Below are 13,747 nucleotides of genomic sequence, written 5' to 3' on the forward strand. Positions count from 1 at the left end.
TATCTTATGCAAACTTAATGTGCATGTTATTATATGTGAATTCGTAAAAAAATATCTTTGTGGTTAGTTTTTGGTTAACATTTTGCTGTTGAGACTGTTCATCTATATGAGTGAATACAGTGAAAAATTGTTCTTTGTGGAGCCACTTAGTAGATTTATTAAATTGCATAAAGTGTGGCAGTATAATAACTCTGCATTATGTCTTTGTTTCCCTTCAATTGCATTTGCAGTCTCTCTGGTGGAGCATGTACTAAGCTGTTAACGGAAGGGTTCAAGGAGTATGTTTACCCGAGCTTGAAACCTGATTTACTCATAGCTCAGGAAGAACTGGTGAAGCCGTCCACGCGTGTTTGGATATTGATTCCATTATATTGCAGCACAGTCTGTACTTCTGTTGGGTGATGGATAAAAATGACCTGGTAGAATGAGAAGGAATTAAAGAACTGTTTCAATGAACATCCTACAAGACCTTAAGCATCTCAAGCACATTAGCTTGCCGGCGAGGCTTATCATTTGCAAGTGCATTCTCATAGTGATTGGCCTTATTGTATTGAGAGCAATTATCTCCCCTTTTCTTGCCATTAGCTCGTCTGAGAAGAGCTTTTATGAGTCACCAACCCTTGACTTGTTCCCTGGAGTTAGGAAAGGCAAGTTTGTTGAGGTCCGATTATATGGGGATTGAACAATCAGAAGATTGCATTTGCCAGAGCATGCTTGACGGCAAAATTCCTGAACCGTTCTCTACTCATGCCAAGTCTGAGTGCTTCGCTTTTCTACAAAGAGGTTGACTTGCTGCAGCCTATTGCTTTCGACAAGGTATTTGACCTAAACAAGTTCAATGCCCGCTGTCATGGGTTTGTAAGAGTAGCTCGGTATTCAGAAGTTTCGAATCGTACCGAGCCTTTCAAACTTCAAAAGGGCAGTGGTAGGAGGTGGACAGTGGAGAGAGATTTGGATCAACTGCAACAATCCAGATTGGGGGAGGCCGATGGCTTTGAAGTGATTCATGTCACTGGGAAGCATCCATTTCTATGGCCTGATCATTGGCCAGTGAAAGACTATGCCAGGATCTTTGATTGCCTTGCTGTAGCTCCTGAGATAGAAACTGAAGTTGTCAGGGTCATATCCAAGATTAAAGATGCAGGGAAAAAAGCAAGACATGATGCTGCCGTTTCTCATAATAAGAAGAGGATAGATGGTTTGAAAAATCTTCCTGTGCAGTACATTGCTGTTCACATGAGAATAGAGAAAGATTGGATGATTCATTGCAAGAAGTGGGAGCAGCGGTCCAATTTAAAGGAAATTTGCAGCAGCAAAGGAGAGATCATTCATAAGGTCTCACAGATCACTGACCTACGTCGCCCGGTTGTAGTTTATCTTGCAGTAGCCGACAGCCTTCTAGAAGATAATTCAGTAACCAGTGGTTGGAGAGTTGGTATGGTTGCTTATGAGAAGAAGAAACTTGGAGTTACTGACATATATGAGAAGCAGCCTTACCTTATAAAGTCTGCCATCGACTTTGAGGTATGCGCAAGAGCGGATGTGTTTGTTGGCAATAGTTTCTCAACATTTTCCAACCTTGTAGTATTGTCTAGAACAGAAAGGTTATACAAGTTAGGGAAGGCAAGCTCATGTGGTGAGGATGTTGGGCTGTCGTCCTATGCGTACAATGTCATCGGAGATGATGGCGGGCCACAGAAATGGATGACAGATATGTTGGACACAAGCCTTCAGCGCATAAGTTATGGAACAAATAACGTCTCCTGCCACTGACCTTCAACACATGTAACATCTAACCAAGACACAACCGCAGACAGGAAGATAGTTTTGGCTGAATCTTGTCTAGAAATGAGCAGGTGCAGCAGCTTCACGTTACTTTCCATGCTAGAATCTTGACAGTTGCACTGGCATGTCGCACTTACAAAATACTTTGGCCAGGAATTCTTTGTGTAAGTGTGTACAGAAGTTGTTTCCTGAGCAGCATTATGCCAAACAGTTTTTTAGTTTGCAAAGCTAAATGTTGTGTGATGCATTGTTTGCGTTCTGTGGTTTACCGGGAGGAACTTGCCTCACACTGTAGAGAATCTGACGCTGGCACTGTCACATGAAACATTTGTATCAAGTGTATTCGTTCGTTTATGCTGTTAAAACTCTTGATTCTGTAGCACCTTGTAATTTCCTTCAGAATCATTCTTCTTTGGATGTGTTCCTTCTCAACAAAATGCCCAGTCGGTGTAATCACAGACATCATATATCAACATCTGTGCAACGAAAGAGGTTTGATGTGGGGAAGTTTGAAGCTCATGGGGGCTGGAATTTACAACTTAAGAACGAACAAATGGGACGGCTATTTCTGTGCAGACAGCTGATTCATCCAAAATAACTACAGGTTGTATACTTGTTTTTAATATATAACAGTTGATTCAGTCAAGGTGGCAAGTTCTTTATGGATCTATCGAGGCATGGATCATGGCATGTTTAGGGTGCATAGTCTGCCTGCACGTCTGAAGATGTTTCGATGAGCCCAGATGAATGAAACATTGCTATTTGGCTAAAAGTTATATTTCTTTGTTGCTTCCAACTGTCCTTCTGGACCTGGAGAAGCTAGTTGCTGAAGATTGTGATTTTGTTCAGAAAATCTGAGAGTAAACCACCTACTATCGGAGTACGGAAGGGGTTAGGTTTGTTATGTTCGGATGAAAAATGGGCATAAAATTCAGAGAACATATGCAATTGTTAAGTTTTTTCTTCTTGGACAAAAAATGCAGCAGTAAACTATATATGCTCAAATTATGCCCCAAATTATGCACCAGATATTCCCAGTCACCAATCTTGGTGATGTGAGCACTCCTTAACCTATTATCTAAATGAAATCATCCTGATCTCATTAAGCCATCATATCAGGAGGCAAAAATGTGTTTAATTGGTAGGGTTAGGGGACTCTGAAGTAAGATCCTAGGCAGTAGTTTTGTTTTCTTGACTCTTACAAAATTCGTTGATGAAAACAAAGATGGTTACAGCAGCAAAAGATCCATGCTTTGTATTTTACAGCGGTGCAGCTTACAGTCAATAAATTCAAGTGCCACATGTCGCTCCCAACAAAAAGTCTTGCGTATCAGCTTGAATGTGCATGGTTGTCATGCTGTGGCAGCAAAAATAGTTCCAACTGAGAACGGCAACTGCTAAGGCTGATACATCATGCTAATGTTCATTTAGGGAAATAACTAATGTTATCTGGTTTCGTGTTGTAGCAGCTCAACATGTAAACCTTGAGAGTAACAGGGTTTTGTCCTACCTTGTACCTGGAACCAAGCTATCGGTTACTATATATCACTCGTGTTTCTGCTACTCTTCTGCAAACTAGTGCAAGACTCACAAGAACAAAGGCATTCATGGAAGAAAAGGACTGCCCCGTCGAATCATTCAAACCCGAGGATGACAAGAAAAGCACACCACCAGAAATAGCAGTTGCTGATGAACCGTTCCCATTCTTCGGCCTGCTTTGCTACGCCGATGCGCTAGATTGGCTGCTCATGGTATCAGGGACAATTGGGTCCTTCGTACACGGCATGGCACCTGCAATGTCATATTACATACTTGGCAAAGCTGTTGATATGTTTGGGGACAACATAGGCAATCGGGAGGCAATTGTCCATCAACTTACTAAGGTTAATTTTCTTTCCAAAATATTCAAGGCCATGATATAAGACATCATTAGATTTTATGAAGTGTTTTTGTTTGATTTTATTAAGGTTAAAAAAGCTGTTGGCTATGTCACTGACGGTGTATATTCTTGTTCTGATTTGTAGTTACTTCCATATATGTGGTCCTTGGCAATTATTACACTTCCTGCTGGAATGATTGGTGAGTACACCTCTTCTAACTTTGCTAGTTTACCAAATGTAAACAAAATCATGAAAGTTAATGGTATTACTTATGCCCTAAAGGAAACAATGGAAGTCCAAATATTATGATGAGCTAAACTATTTCACAGTTATGAGAGTACTAAAGAATAGTAGAATTACTTCAAGTCAACATGGTAGCACAATATAAGTGCATGCTTATTGTATAGTATTGAGGTAATGAACATTTGGCACAAAGAAAACATGAATCCTAGTTACAGTGGAAACTTCTGTATATGAATATAAGTTCTTATTTATAAAATACAAAATGTGCGTAACATCCAGGTGTCAGTCAATTTCAGTGGGGCCTAAGTCACCCTCTGCATGGCACTATTTGCAAAGTTGCATGCAAGTATGACCTACATGTAATCCTGGGTTTGAGAAACTTGGTACCAAGCAACTTTGAGTTGAAATTAGGCCAAAATGCTGAATTGAGAGGATTCTTCGAAAGCTAGTTTTCACTGAAATTATGGAAATTCTAGCTGATTTCAGCGGCCTGTTAAAATTTTCAGTGATAACCAATTTCGGGCAGATTGAAATGTAACTCAAATTTTGGTCAATTAAAAAAATTTAGGTGATTCGGCTGAATTTGAAATTTCAGTGATTTTACTGGTTACCAGAATTGGTCTAAAAGGAGAAGTTGTGAACCCTTGAAGCTGGTTAGAATTTTATTATTTTGTGTTGATGCCCCAATCAAACATCTTATAGTAGCCACCTGACGATAGCTTGGCATAGAATATAATGTGAAGTTCAGAAGAACAGCAGCACATCACAACCCAAAGAAATGTGCACAGAAAACAATCTTTATGATAATAAAAGCGGGGAATTTTATAATAGCACCAATCTCTATTTAACTACTTCTCTTATTTAACTCTTCGTGCATGAACAAGAAAACACCACGTGATGGAAACACAAATAATATGAAATGGCATCAGTATATATTGAAATAAACTGTCTTACGTTTCTGCCACAATGTCCCTGTGCTGCAGAAATTACATGTTGGATGTACACAAGTCAGAGACAAATGACACGCATGCAGATGGCATATCTGGGATCAGTACTCAGTCAAGATGTCGGAGCTTTTGACACCGACTTAACCACCGCGAACATCATGGCCGGAACAACAAATCACATGAGCGTCATAAAAGATGCAATTGGAGAGAAGGTATCAGCTTGCATGTTATAGCATTCACTGTATGTTTGGTAATCCAAAGAGAAGCAAAAAAGATTGTTTTATGGTAACAAATTGTGAACAGTATCTTACTTATTATTTCTCAGATGGGTCACTTTATTTCTAATTTCTCCACATTCCTAGTCGCTGTCATTGTTGCTTTTGTGTGCTGCTGGGAGGTGGGTATGCTCTCTCTGTTAGTTGTTCCGATGCTTCTTGTGGTTGGAGCAACATATGCTAAAACAATGATTGGCATGTCGATGACAAGGACAGCCTTCGTCTCTGAAACAACCACTGTTGTGGAACAGGTACCTACACAATGACAGTTTTGTTAGAAGTAAGTAGGTTACCATATTAAATGTATATTATAAAACATATATTTGTGCAGACTCTTTCACATATCAAGACTGTCTTCTCATTTGTTGGAGAAAACTCGGCGATGAAATCCTTTGTGAAATGCATGGACAAGCAATACAAGTTAAGCAAGAAAGAGGCATTCATAAAAGGACTAGGTTTGGGAATGTTACAGATTGTAACTTTCTGTTCGTACTCACTGACAATCTATGTTGGAGCAGTAGCAGTAACTAGAAGATCCGCGAAAGCGGGTGAGACAATTGCGGCTGTTATTAACATCCTCTCCGGTGCAATGTAATACTGAGAACTATCCTTCTAGCAATATATCATACTGGCATGGTTATCCTAAATTACTATTCCTCCAAAATAATTATCCCGCGGAGTAATCAGTGCTGATATTTTTGTTATCTGTGATTTCAGATATCTCTCAAATGCAGCTCCAGACCTTCAGATCTTCAGTCAAGCAAAAGCTGCTGGTAAAGAAGTGTTTAAGGTTATCAAAAGAAATCCAGTGATAAGTTCTGAATCAAATGGAAGAATATTGGAGAAGGTCATCGGTGACATTGAAATACGAGAGGTGCATTTCACATATCCATCCCGTGAAGATAATCCAATTCTCCAAGGTTTCTCGCTGACTGTACCGGCAGGCAAAATTGTGGCTCTTGTCGGGAGTAGTGGATGTGGGAAGAGCACTGTGATTTCTTTGGTTCAGAGGTTCTACGATGCTATGTCAGGTACACGTCTAGGACATATACCTAACACCGCACAAACTTTAGCCGAGGTGTGTTTAAACTTTATATAGTTTGCTTGGCTGTATTCAGCAGTGCTTGATTTTACGAATTCAGACTGCATTCTTGACATAATAAAGTTGCAAAAGTATCTTTTGTCACGGGGAACTCTTGCAATCCACCTTTTGCTACGAAAATGGTGTCTTCTGTTGTGCCACTTGTTCTAGCATACCCTATTTTATTTCTGCCACTTCCATGTGGTTAAAGGGGTTTGATCATTAAGAAAAATATATGAGCGGAGAGAAATACCAGACATCATTATAAACTTAGAAATTATAAATCAAGAAGAAGAGATAAAATTCAAAACAAATAGTGAGCCACTGAATAATTTTAATTTCTGAAGCAAAGATGTAAAAATAAATTAAAATTTTTACAACGGGTAAATTTTAAGGGTCCAATAAACTTTAGAAATATCGATATGTTCCCATAGTGCAAATATTCTGATAAGAAATCCTAGTGTAAAAATTTAGAAGAAACTTAACCTTTTTTGCAACATCTTAAGTATATCCTGTTATAAAATATTACTAAATTTTCTTACTGGTTTCAAAAGTGATCCATCATTTTCCCGTATTTCCAGTATTTTAATTTACCTTTTCTTAATTTATATTATCTTTTGTTTTTTTAAATAAAAGAAAAACTAATTTTTGATATTTTCCTAATGGTCAAACCCTTTGAACATACTTAAGTTGTCACAAACGCAACATGATGCCAGAATAGAGGAATTATGGAGAAGATTGTTTTTAGAATGCGGAAATGTTATTGCAAGATTTTGCAGTGGAAAAAGAATACAATCATATTATATTCTACACCAAAAGTTAAATAATATGTTGACATGTCAAACAGAACCAATTATTCCAAAAAAAAGGAAAATTCAAATGATGAGTAAAATGTAAATTTTCAGATTTTACTTGTGTTTGTAATATGGTGTGGAATGTAGGTGACATATTAATTGATGGTCAAAACATTAAGGAACTTGATCTGAAGTCCCTGAGGAGAAATATAGGTTCAGTGTCTCAAGAACCATCACTCTTTTCTGGTACTATTTCTGATAATTTGAGAATCGGCAAAATGGGTGCAACTGATGAAGAGGTCACTGAAGCAGCAAAAACAGCTAATGTGCACACTTTTATTTCCAAGCTTCCAAACCAATACTCAACTGAGGTAAGACTTTATGTTCACAAAGCAAGGACAGTGAAAAATTCACAAACCTCTCTTTTATTTTATGTTTGTGAATCAAACTAAGTCAAATTATTGATTTTAATAGCCTTACGGAAATGCAGACTACACTTCAAGTTGGGCACTCCGTTGTCCCTAACCCTGGGTAGTCCATAGAGAGCAGCAATTTGTTGCATAAAGGACAGCTAATTTTCTAGAAAATTTAGTTAGATACCAAATCTATATAATAGTGAGCATTACCCCTCTTCATGGATTACTTCAGGTAGGAGAAAGAGGTGTGCAACTATCAGGAGGCCAGAAGCAGAGAATAGCTATTGCAAGGGCTATTCTAAAAAATCCTCCAATTCTTCTGCTTGATGAAGCCACAAGTGCACTTGATTCAGAATCCGAGAAGTTAGTTCAGGATGCTCTTGACAGAGCTATGCAAGGGAGGACTGTTATCTTGATTGCCCACAGAATATCAACAATTATAAACGCGGACAAGATTGTTGTTGTGGAGAATGGAAGAGTAGCTCATTCAGGAACCCACAAAGAATTGCTGGAGAAAAGTGCATTCTACTCGAGTGTATGCAACATGCAGAATCTAGAGAAGGAATCTGACAAGATTGGAGAAAGGTAAATGTAATCAATTGCATGCTTCTTTTTACACTGTGTAATTATGAAACCCATCATCACATTGTACATGTGCAATTACGAGTGAAAATTGATGAGTATTAGATACCATGCGTGCCAGGAGATGCGTCAGGGCTGTGCTGAAAATATGTTTTTCTAAACTGGACCGACTATAAGTACCTAATTTGAGTAATTATAATAAGGGTAACAGTTCACTCACTAGTTTATGTTGATTGGTAAAACAGAATCACAGAGCAAGACGAAGAAGAACAAGACAACAAGCCATCTTTCGCTGCAGATGATGAAGAGAAGAGAATAGAATTGACCTCAAAGCAACCGAAGCAAGGGATCAGAAAGAGAACATCTGCTTTCTACAGAATATTTCTTGGAACTTTTAAACTTGTGCCCGGAAAAGTTCTGCTGGGTTCCACAGCAGCAGCAATCTCTGGGATCTCGAGGCCTATATTTGCTTTCTTCATTATAACGGTTGCCATGGCATACCTGGAGACAGATGCAGAGAGAATAGTTGGCAAATACTCTGTAATTTTGTTCCTAGTTGGGTTCTTAACATTCTTCAGTAACATCTTTCAGCACTATGTCTATGGCCTGGTTGGTGAAAGGGCGATGAATAACCTAAGGGAGGCCCTCTTTTCAGGTATGACAACGAACATATAGAGTTTTGGCTCTCTCGCAAGCTGCATTTAGCACAGAAGTAAATGGACGGTCATTGTCTTGAATGTAACACCATCTCTCCTTTGCTACATGCAGTCGTTCTTCGGAGCGAAGTAGGTTGGTTCGAAGAACCCGGGAACAGCGTTGGCTTCCTGACATCGCGTGTTGTCAGCGACACCTCCATGATCAAAACGATTATATCCGACCGAATGTCCGTCATCGTTCAGTGCATCTCTTCGATCCTGATAGCAACCGTGTTAAGCACAGCAGTGAACTGGAGGATGGCTCTAGCCGTATATGCTATGATGCCGTGCCACCTAATCGCCGGCCTCGTACAAGTCAGGTCAGCGAAAGGCTTTGCCACTGACATTTCCAGTTCTCACCAGAAGCTCATCTCGCTCACCTCAGAGGCCGTCAGCAACATCCGCACCGTGGCGTCTTTCGTCCAGGAAGAGGAGATACTCAGGAAAGCGGACCTAGCGCTTCAAGAACCAATGCGGACAATCAGGATGGAGAGCATCAAGTATGGAGCGTTGCAGGGGGTTGCCCTCTGCCTATGGCACATGACGCACGCCATCCAGTTGAGCTGCACCATCGCGCTGCTCGGCAAGGGACTGGCGACATTTGAAAACTGTGTACGATCATATCAGACGTTCGCGCTGACGGTGCCTTCCATCACGGAGCTATGGACCTTGATCCCTATGGTCATGTCGGCGCTCGCGGTACTGGACCCTGCGCTCGACATTCTTGACAGAGAAACAACGATTGTGCCGGATGTACCAAAAGCGTCTCATGATGAGGAAGACAGAATTGTGGGCGGCATCGCGTTTGAAGGCGTCAGCTTCAGCTATCCCTCCAGAGCAAAGGTGACCATTCTGGATGGCTTCAGTCTCGCCATTAAGCCAGGCCAGAGGGTCGCCTTGGTCGGCCCGAGCGGCGCCGGAAAGTCCACGGTGTTCGCGCTCCTGCTAAGGTTCTACGAGCCTAGCCAAGGAAGAGTGCTTGTAGACAGCAAGGACATCAGGGACTACAACCTGAAGTGGCTGAGGAGGCAGATAGGGCTGGTCCAGCAGGAGCCGATCCTGTTCAACCTGTCCATCAGGGAGAACATCAGCTACGGCAACGAAGGCGCGTCGGAGGCGGAGATAGTGCAGGCCGCAACGGAGGCCAACATCCATGAGTTCATCAGCGGCTTGTCGGCGGGGTACGGCACCGTGGTCGGGGACAAAGGGAGCCAGCTTTCTGGGGGGCAGAAGCAGAGGATCGCCATCGCGAGAACCATTCTGAAGAAGCCTGCCATACTGCTGCTGGACGAGGCGACCAGCGCCCTGGACGGCGAGTCCGAGAGGGTGGTGATGAGCTCCCTCGCCGCGAAGGGGTGGGGGAAGAGCGGTATCGGCGAGGTGTCGTCGAGCACGACCACGAGCATCACGATCGCGCACCGGCTGTCCACGGTCGCGGGCGCGGATGCGATCGTCGTGATGGAGAAAGGCGCGGTGGTTGAGATGGGCAGCCATGAGACGCTGGTCTCTGCGAGCAATGGTGTATACTCGCGGATGTACCGTGTGCAGGTCAAAGGGGCGAAGGACTGAGTTTCTTTTCATGGGTTTCTGATATGGCTGCAGCATTAGAAATTTAAGCATCATTTGCTTATTTTCGGTCTTGTCTTGTCGCTTACAGCCGTGTTTCCCTGTCCGTATGCCGACTCATATATTTATAGTGTCAACCGCGGTGCAGTGGAAAGTTCAGGTGGGTAGACCTTTCGAAAAACAGAACTACAAATTACTCCCTCCGTTCCAAAATAGATGACTCAACTTTGTATTAACTTTATACGGGTACATCCAAACTCTAAAAGGGTCTTTACTTTGCAAGGCAGTGAATTCATTGTACAGTACAGTTATATCCACACACTTCTCCAATATGGGAATTTAGAGCTTAGCAGGGATACCATTCTATTACACTTCTCTGATATGGCAAATTTAGAGTTTAGCTAGGGACATCATCTGGCAGCAGTTAATAGTCCGCGCACATTATGGGAGAAGGCTGTTCAATTGAGTTATAAGCGGCATGTTGGCAATGGTAGATTAGTGACATTTTGGGAACATAGTTGGTTTGGGAATGTCCCTTCCCTTTGGCAACCCAATCCTGGGATCTCTGCTGTTTGGTGAATCAGAAAAACAGAGTTATTGCTGATGCTTGGGATGGACTTCAATTGAAGTGAACATTTCACAGGCTCTTTTCTGATAACTTGGTGGATGAATGGTTTGGCCTAGAAAATGTTGCTGGAAGTATTGGGATAACTGAACATGATGGTTCCATCATATGGAAATACGAGTCTAAAAGAGTCTCATCCAGGTCTTCGTATGGCATTGTTAATTTAGGGGAGTATGCCCATATTTCTGCCAGCTGTCTGGCATCTTAATTAAGGTTACCCCCAGGATTCAAATGTTTTTATGGCTGTTGTGAAAAAACAAAAACAATACATGTGATGATTTAGGAACTTGAGGTATAGCTAAACCCCTTGAAAGTGTTTCACATGCACGCTGACAGCTAAGCTGGCCGGCGCGACCAGCCAGAGGACCGCCGTTCTTCCGGCGTCGTTACAATTTTTTTTTGATTAATAACATAATTACCGAAAAAGGGTTGCCCCCCTTTATATTATAAAGCAAACATCATCACAAGCATCCAAGCGAACCGATACAAACACACCCACCACGATACACAGCACACACCCAAGGCAAGATACAAAGGTGCCGGGCACCGACACACCACTCGGACGACAACCAAGCAAACTAGATATGAACGAAGAAGAACTACTTGGAGCCACCTAGGAGGGGTGAGACGGACAATGACGGAGCAAGGACTCCAAGACGGTGCCTCCCAGAAGGGTGCGACCACGGATAGCCGCCACGGTCCGATCCGAAGATCAAGTTTTCACCCGGAGCCACACGAAGGAGTGGGAGCACCGCGACGGAGCCTTCAAGAAGGATACGACGTCCGTGGACGCCGCCGCCACCGGCCAGTACGAGGACTGGGCAAGTGATGGACCCCGGCGATCACACCCCTCCGACACCCCCGCTCCGCCCACCACCCCGCAGCCAAGCCCCCACGAAGCCATGGCTACCCGCCCGCACCTAAGGCAGATGGAAGAGAGCCTTTGCATTGAAACCGACGGTGGATTTTGAGAGCACCAGCATGCGTACAGTAATAACATGCTCAGTCAAGCCAAATCCGCCGACCAACATTATTTACAAAAATATTAGGATAGACATGATTTTTTGCAAAAAAAAATGTAACTTAATATTTTCTTTTAACCTAGCCTTGGAAGCGATTTACTCCGTGCAGATCCATCCTCGTTGGCTTTGGCCATGCCATCGGCAGCTTCCTCGCTCATGCGGTTCGCCGGTGCCGCTCGCTCAGCTGCGGCGACCGCATCTCGCTTCGCGCGCTTAGCTGAACGAGCGGCCCTCTCCACGAAGGCGGCGGCGGTCGAACGTCACACTCCCAGCTTGGATTCCCACCATGCCGCCACCGTAGATCCGCGTCTGCACCGTCCTCCCGCCGTCGTTCCTCGCCCCGCCATGACCGCACCTGCCTCCCAGACGCTCAGCAACTTAGAAGGTAAAATCCAATGCCTGGCTGATAGAACAGGAGCATGGTTTGGGCATCATGGCAAGGGAGCGGGAACGGGATTGCCCATCTTCGGTTGTTTTCCTTTCATTTTTATGAACTCCGGACGATTTACCACTTTATATATAGCCTGCGAGAATCCACCATTTTATTATTTTATCAAACATAACTGCCTTTGGCCAGCTGAACCCATCTGAAGCTCAAGTGGGGGAATAAGATAACATGTTATTGGAGTAGTACTGCATCAGACGCCGTATATTAAATTGTACTCCTCCGTTCCATAATATAAGACTTTTATGGCACTATAATAGTGTAAAAAAGGTCTTATATTACGAGACGGAGGGAGTAATTCGACACAAGACTTAATCTTTTTTTTTTAAATAGAACAAATGCCGGAAGGCAAGGTGAAGTTTGTGGCAGAGGAGAAAGACCTTGAGTCAGATGAAACCCTCTGGGTCTTGTATGAGCGCTGGTGCGAGGCTTTCAACCAGAAGCGTGACCATGATGAGAAGCTTCGCTGGTTCAGCACATTCAAGAAGACCGTCCTGCACATCCACAACAAGCCCAATGTGGGCTACAGAAGGGGAATAACCCAATTCGCTGATGGAAAGCTAAGGAAGCCCTGTTGCACTGACCTGCTTGATCTTAAGATTGCAGAGCAGGCTGACGGCCATAATGTTGAATTTATCACAGATGACAGTGGCAAACTTTACAAGCGAGTCTACGCCGATTATAAAGTGGTTCGAGACAGACTTTATGTCCATTTGCCCAAGGGGGTTGATGTGAAAACCATCACCAGCAACCCTGAATGGGCTGAGCTGGAAAAGTATTACTCCACCAACCCTGAATGCTAAGTTGTGCTATGCTGAATTGGTTGTTGCTCTTCTGCCAAAGAAGACATCTGTGCTAAGTTGTGCTTTGGCAATGCATGCATGCATGCGAATGCTTAATAATATTTGTATGCAGACTATGTTAATGCTTTTGTAAGATACTTTGAAGTTTGTCTAAGGTGTTATAATAATCTGGAACTCATCATTTGGTCGAAATGAAATGGAGTACAGATTACAGGGTTTGTGAAATTCTTTCCAAACTAGACCATGCGCCGGCAAGAGGTGTCAGGTGCTGAAGTTGCCGGATGGATGGTGGCATTCTTGTGCGTGGTATCTGGGCTGCGTGTGTTTGATGGGTGCTGCGTTGGGCACTTGTGGGCGTGTATATGCTGTGGAGGAGCACGCAGCAGAGATGTGCTGAACGGCATTACAGATTGACTGTCTGAATTGGCCTCACCCCAGCGTAAGTTGTGCTTTGACTAAGTTGTGCTTCTGCCAAAGAACATATTATTAAGCATTATTGGCTGAGCAAATAGTCTAAACTGCATAATACAGTGAGTACACGGTAATTACCATCATATCTGCTGGCTCCAATTCAGCCAAATATGTAAT

At 42.8% G+C, this 13,747-nt stretch overlaps 2 protein-coding genes and 1 pseudogene across 4 annotated transcripts; all 3 read left to right on the forward strand.

Annotated features, from left to right (window-relative positions):
- Positions 1-230: 230 nt before the first annotated feature.
- Positions 231-2,184, forward strand: LOC123136511 (O-fucosyltransferase 23-like; annotated as a pseudogene). Its single transcript, XR_006467042.1, has one exon. The product of XR_006467042.1 is annotated as an O-fucosyltransferase 23-like (transcript).
- Positions 2,185-2,389: 205 nt separating this feature from the next.
- On the forward strand, positions 2,390-10,950 carry LOC123136510 (ABC transporter B family member 10). 2 transcript variants are annotated; one of them, XM_044555905.1, is made up of 10 exons: positions 2,390-3,668; positions 3,810-3,864; positions 4,892-5,067; positions 5,181-5,381; positions 5,462-5,721; positions 5,848-6,161; positions 7,153-7,376; positions 7,654-8,006; positions 8,249-8,658; positions 8,772-10,950. In XM_044555905.1, the coding sequence occupies exons 1-10, from the start codon at positions 3,393-3,395 to the stop codon at positions 10,265-10,267; spliced, it is 3,765 nt and encodes a 1,254-aa protein (XP_044411840.1). In that variant the 5' UTR covers positions 2,390-3,392; the 3' UTR covers positions 10,268-10,950. The 2 variants fall into 2 exon arrangements, with proteins under 2 accessions (XP_044411840.1, XP_044411841.1); XM_044555906.1 differs by lacking the exon at positions 2,390-3,668 and having other exon boundaries at positions 3,835-3,864; positions 5,218-5,381; positions 8,772-10,949.
- Positions 10,951-11,840: 890 nt separating this feature from the next.
- Positions 11,841-13,351, forward strand: LOC123133926 (uncharacterized). Its single transcript, XM_044553308.1, has 2 exons — positions 11,841-12,296; positions 12,690-13,351. The coding sequence occupies exons 1-2, from the start codon at positions 12,044-12,046 to the stop codon at positions 13,157-13,159; spliced, it is 723 nt and encodes a 240-aa protein (XP_044409243.1). The 5' UTR covers positions 11,841-12,043; the 3' UTR covers positions 13,160-13,351.
- The last annotated feature ends 396 nt before the right edge of the window (positions 13,352-13,747 follow it).

The sequence above is a fragment of the Triticum aestivum genome, chromosome 6B, assembly GCF_018294505.1.
Source record: "Triticum aestivum cultivar Chinese Spring chromosome 6B, IWGSC CS RefSeq v2.1, whole genome shotgun sequence".
Lineage (NCBI taxonomy): Eukaryota > Viridiplantae > Streptophyta > Magnoliopsida > Poales > Poaceae > Triticum > Triticum aestivum.

Excerpts from the sequence above, each read along its gene's own strand:
- LOC123136510 (XM_044555905.1), top strand. The coding sequence starts at position 3,393 with ATGGAAGAAAAGGACTGCCCCGTCGAATCATTCAAACCCGAGGATGAC. Across the intron at positions 5,068-5,180 it reads AAGATGCAATTGGAGAGAAG|ATGGGTCACTTTATTTCTAA; the intron begins GTATCAGCTTGC and ends ATTATTTCTCAG. Across the intron at positions 8,659-8,771 it reads AAGGGAGGCCCTCTTTTCAG|TCGTTCTTCGGAGCGAAGTA; the intron begins GTATGACAACGA and ends TGCTACATGCAG.
- LOC123133926 (XM_044553308.1), top strand. The coding sequence starts at position 12,044 with ATGCCATCGGCAGCTTCCTCGCTCATGCGGTTCGCCGGTGCCGCTCGC. Across the intron at positions 12,297-12,689 it reads GACGCTCAGCAACTTAGAAG|AACAAATGCCGGAAGGCAAG; the intron begins GTAAAATCCAAT and ends TTTTTTAAATAG.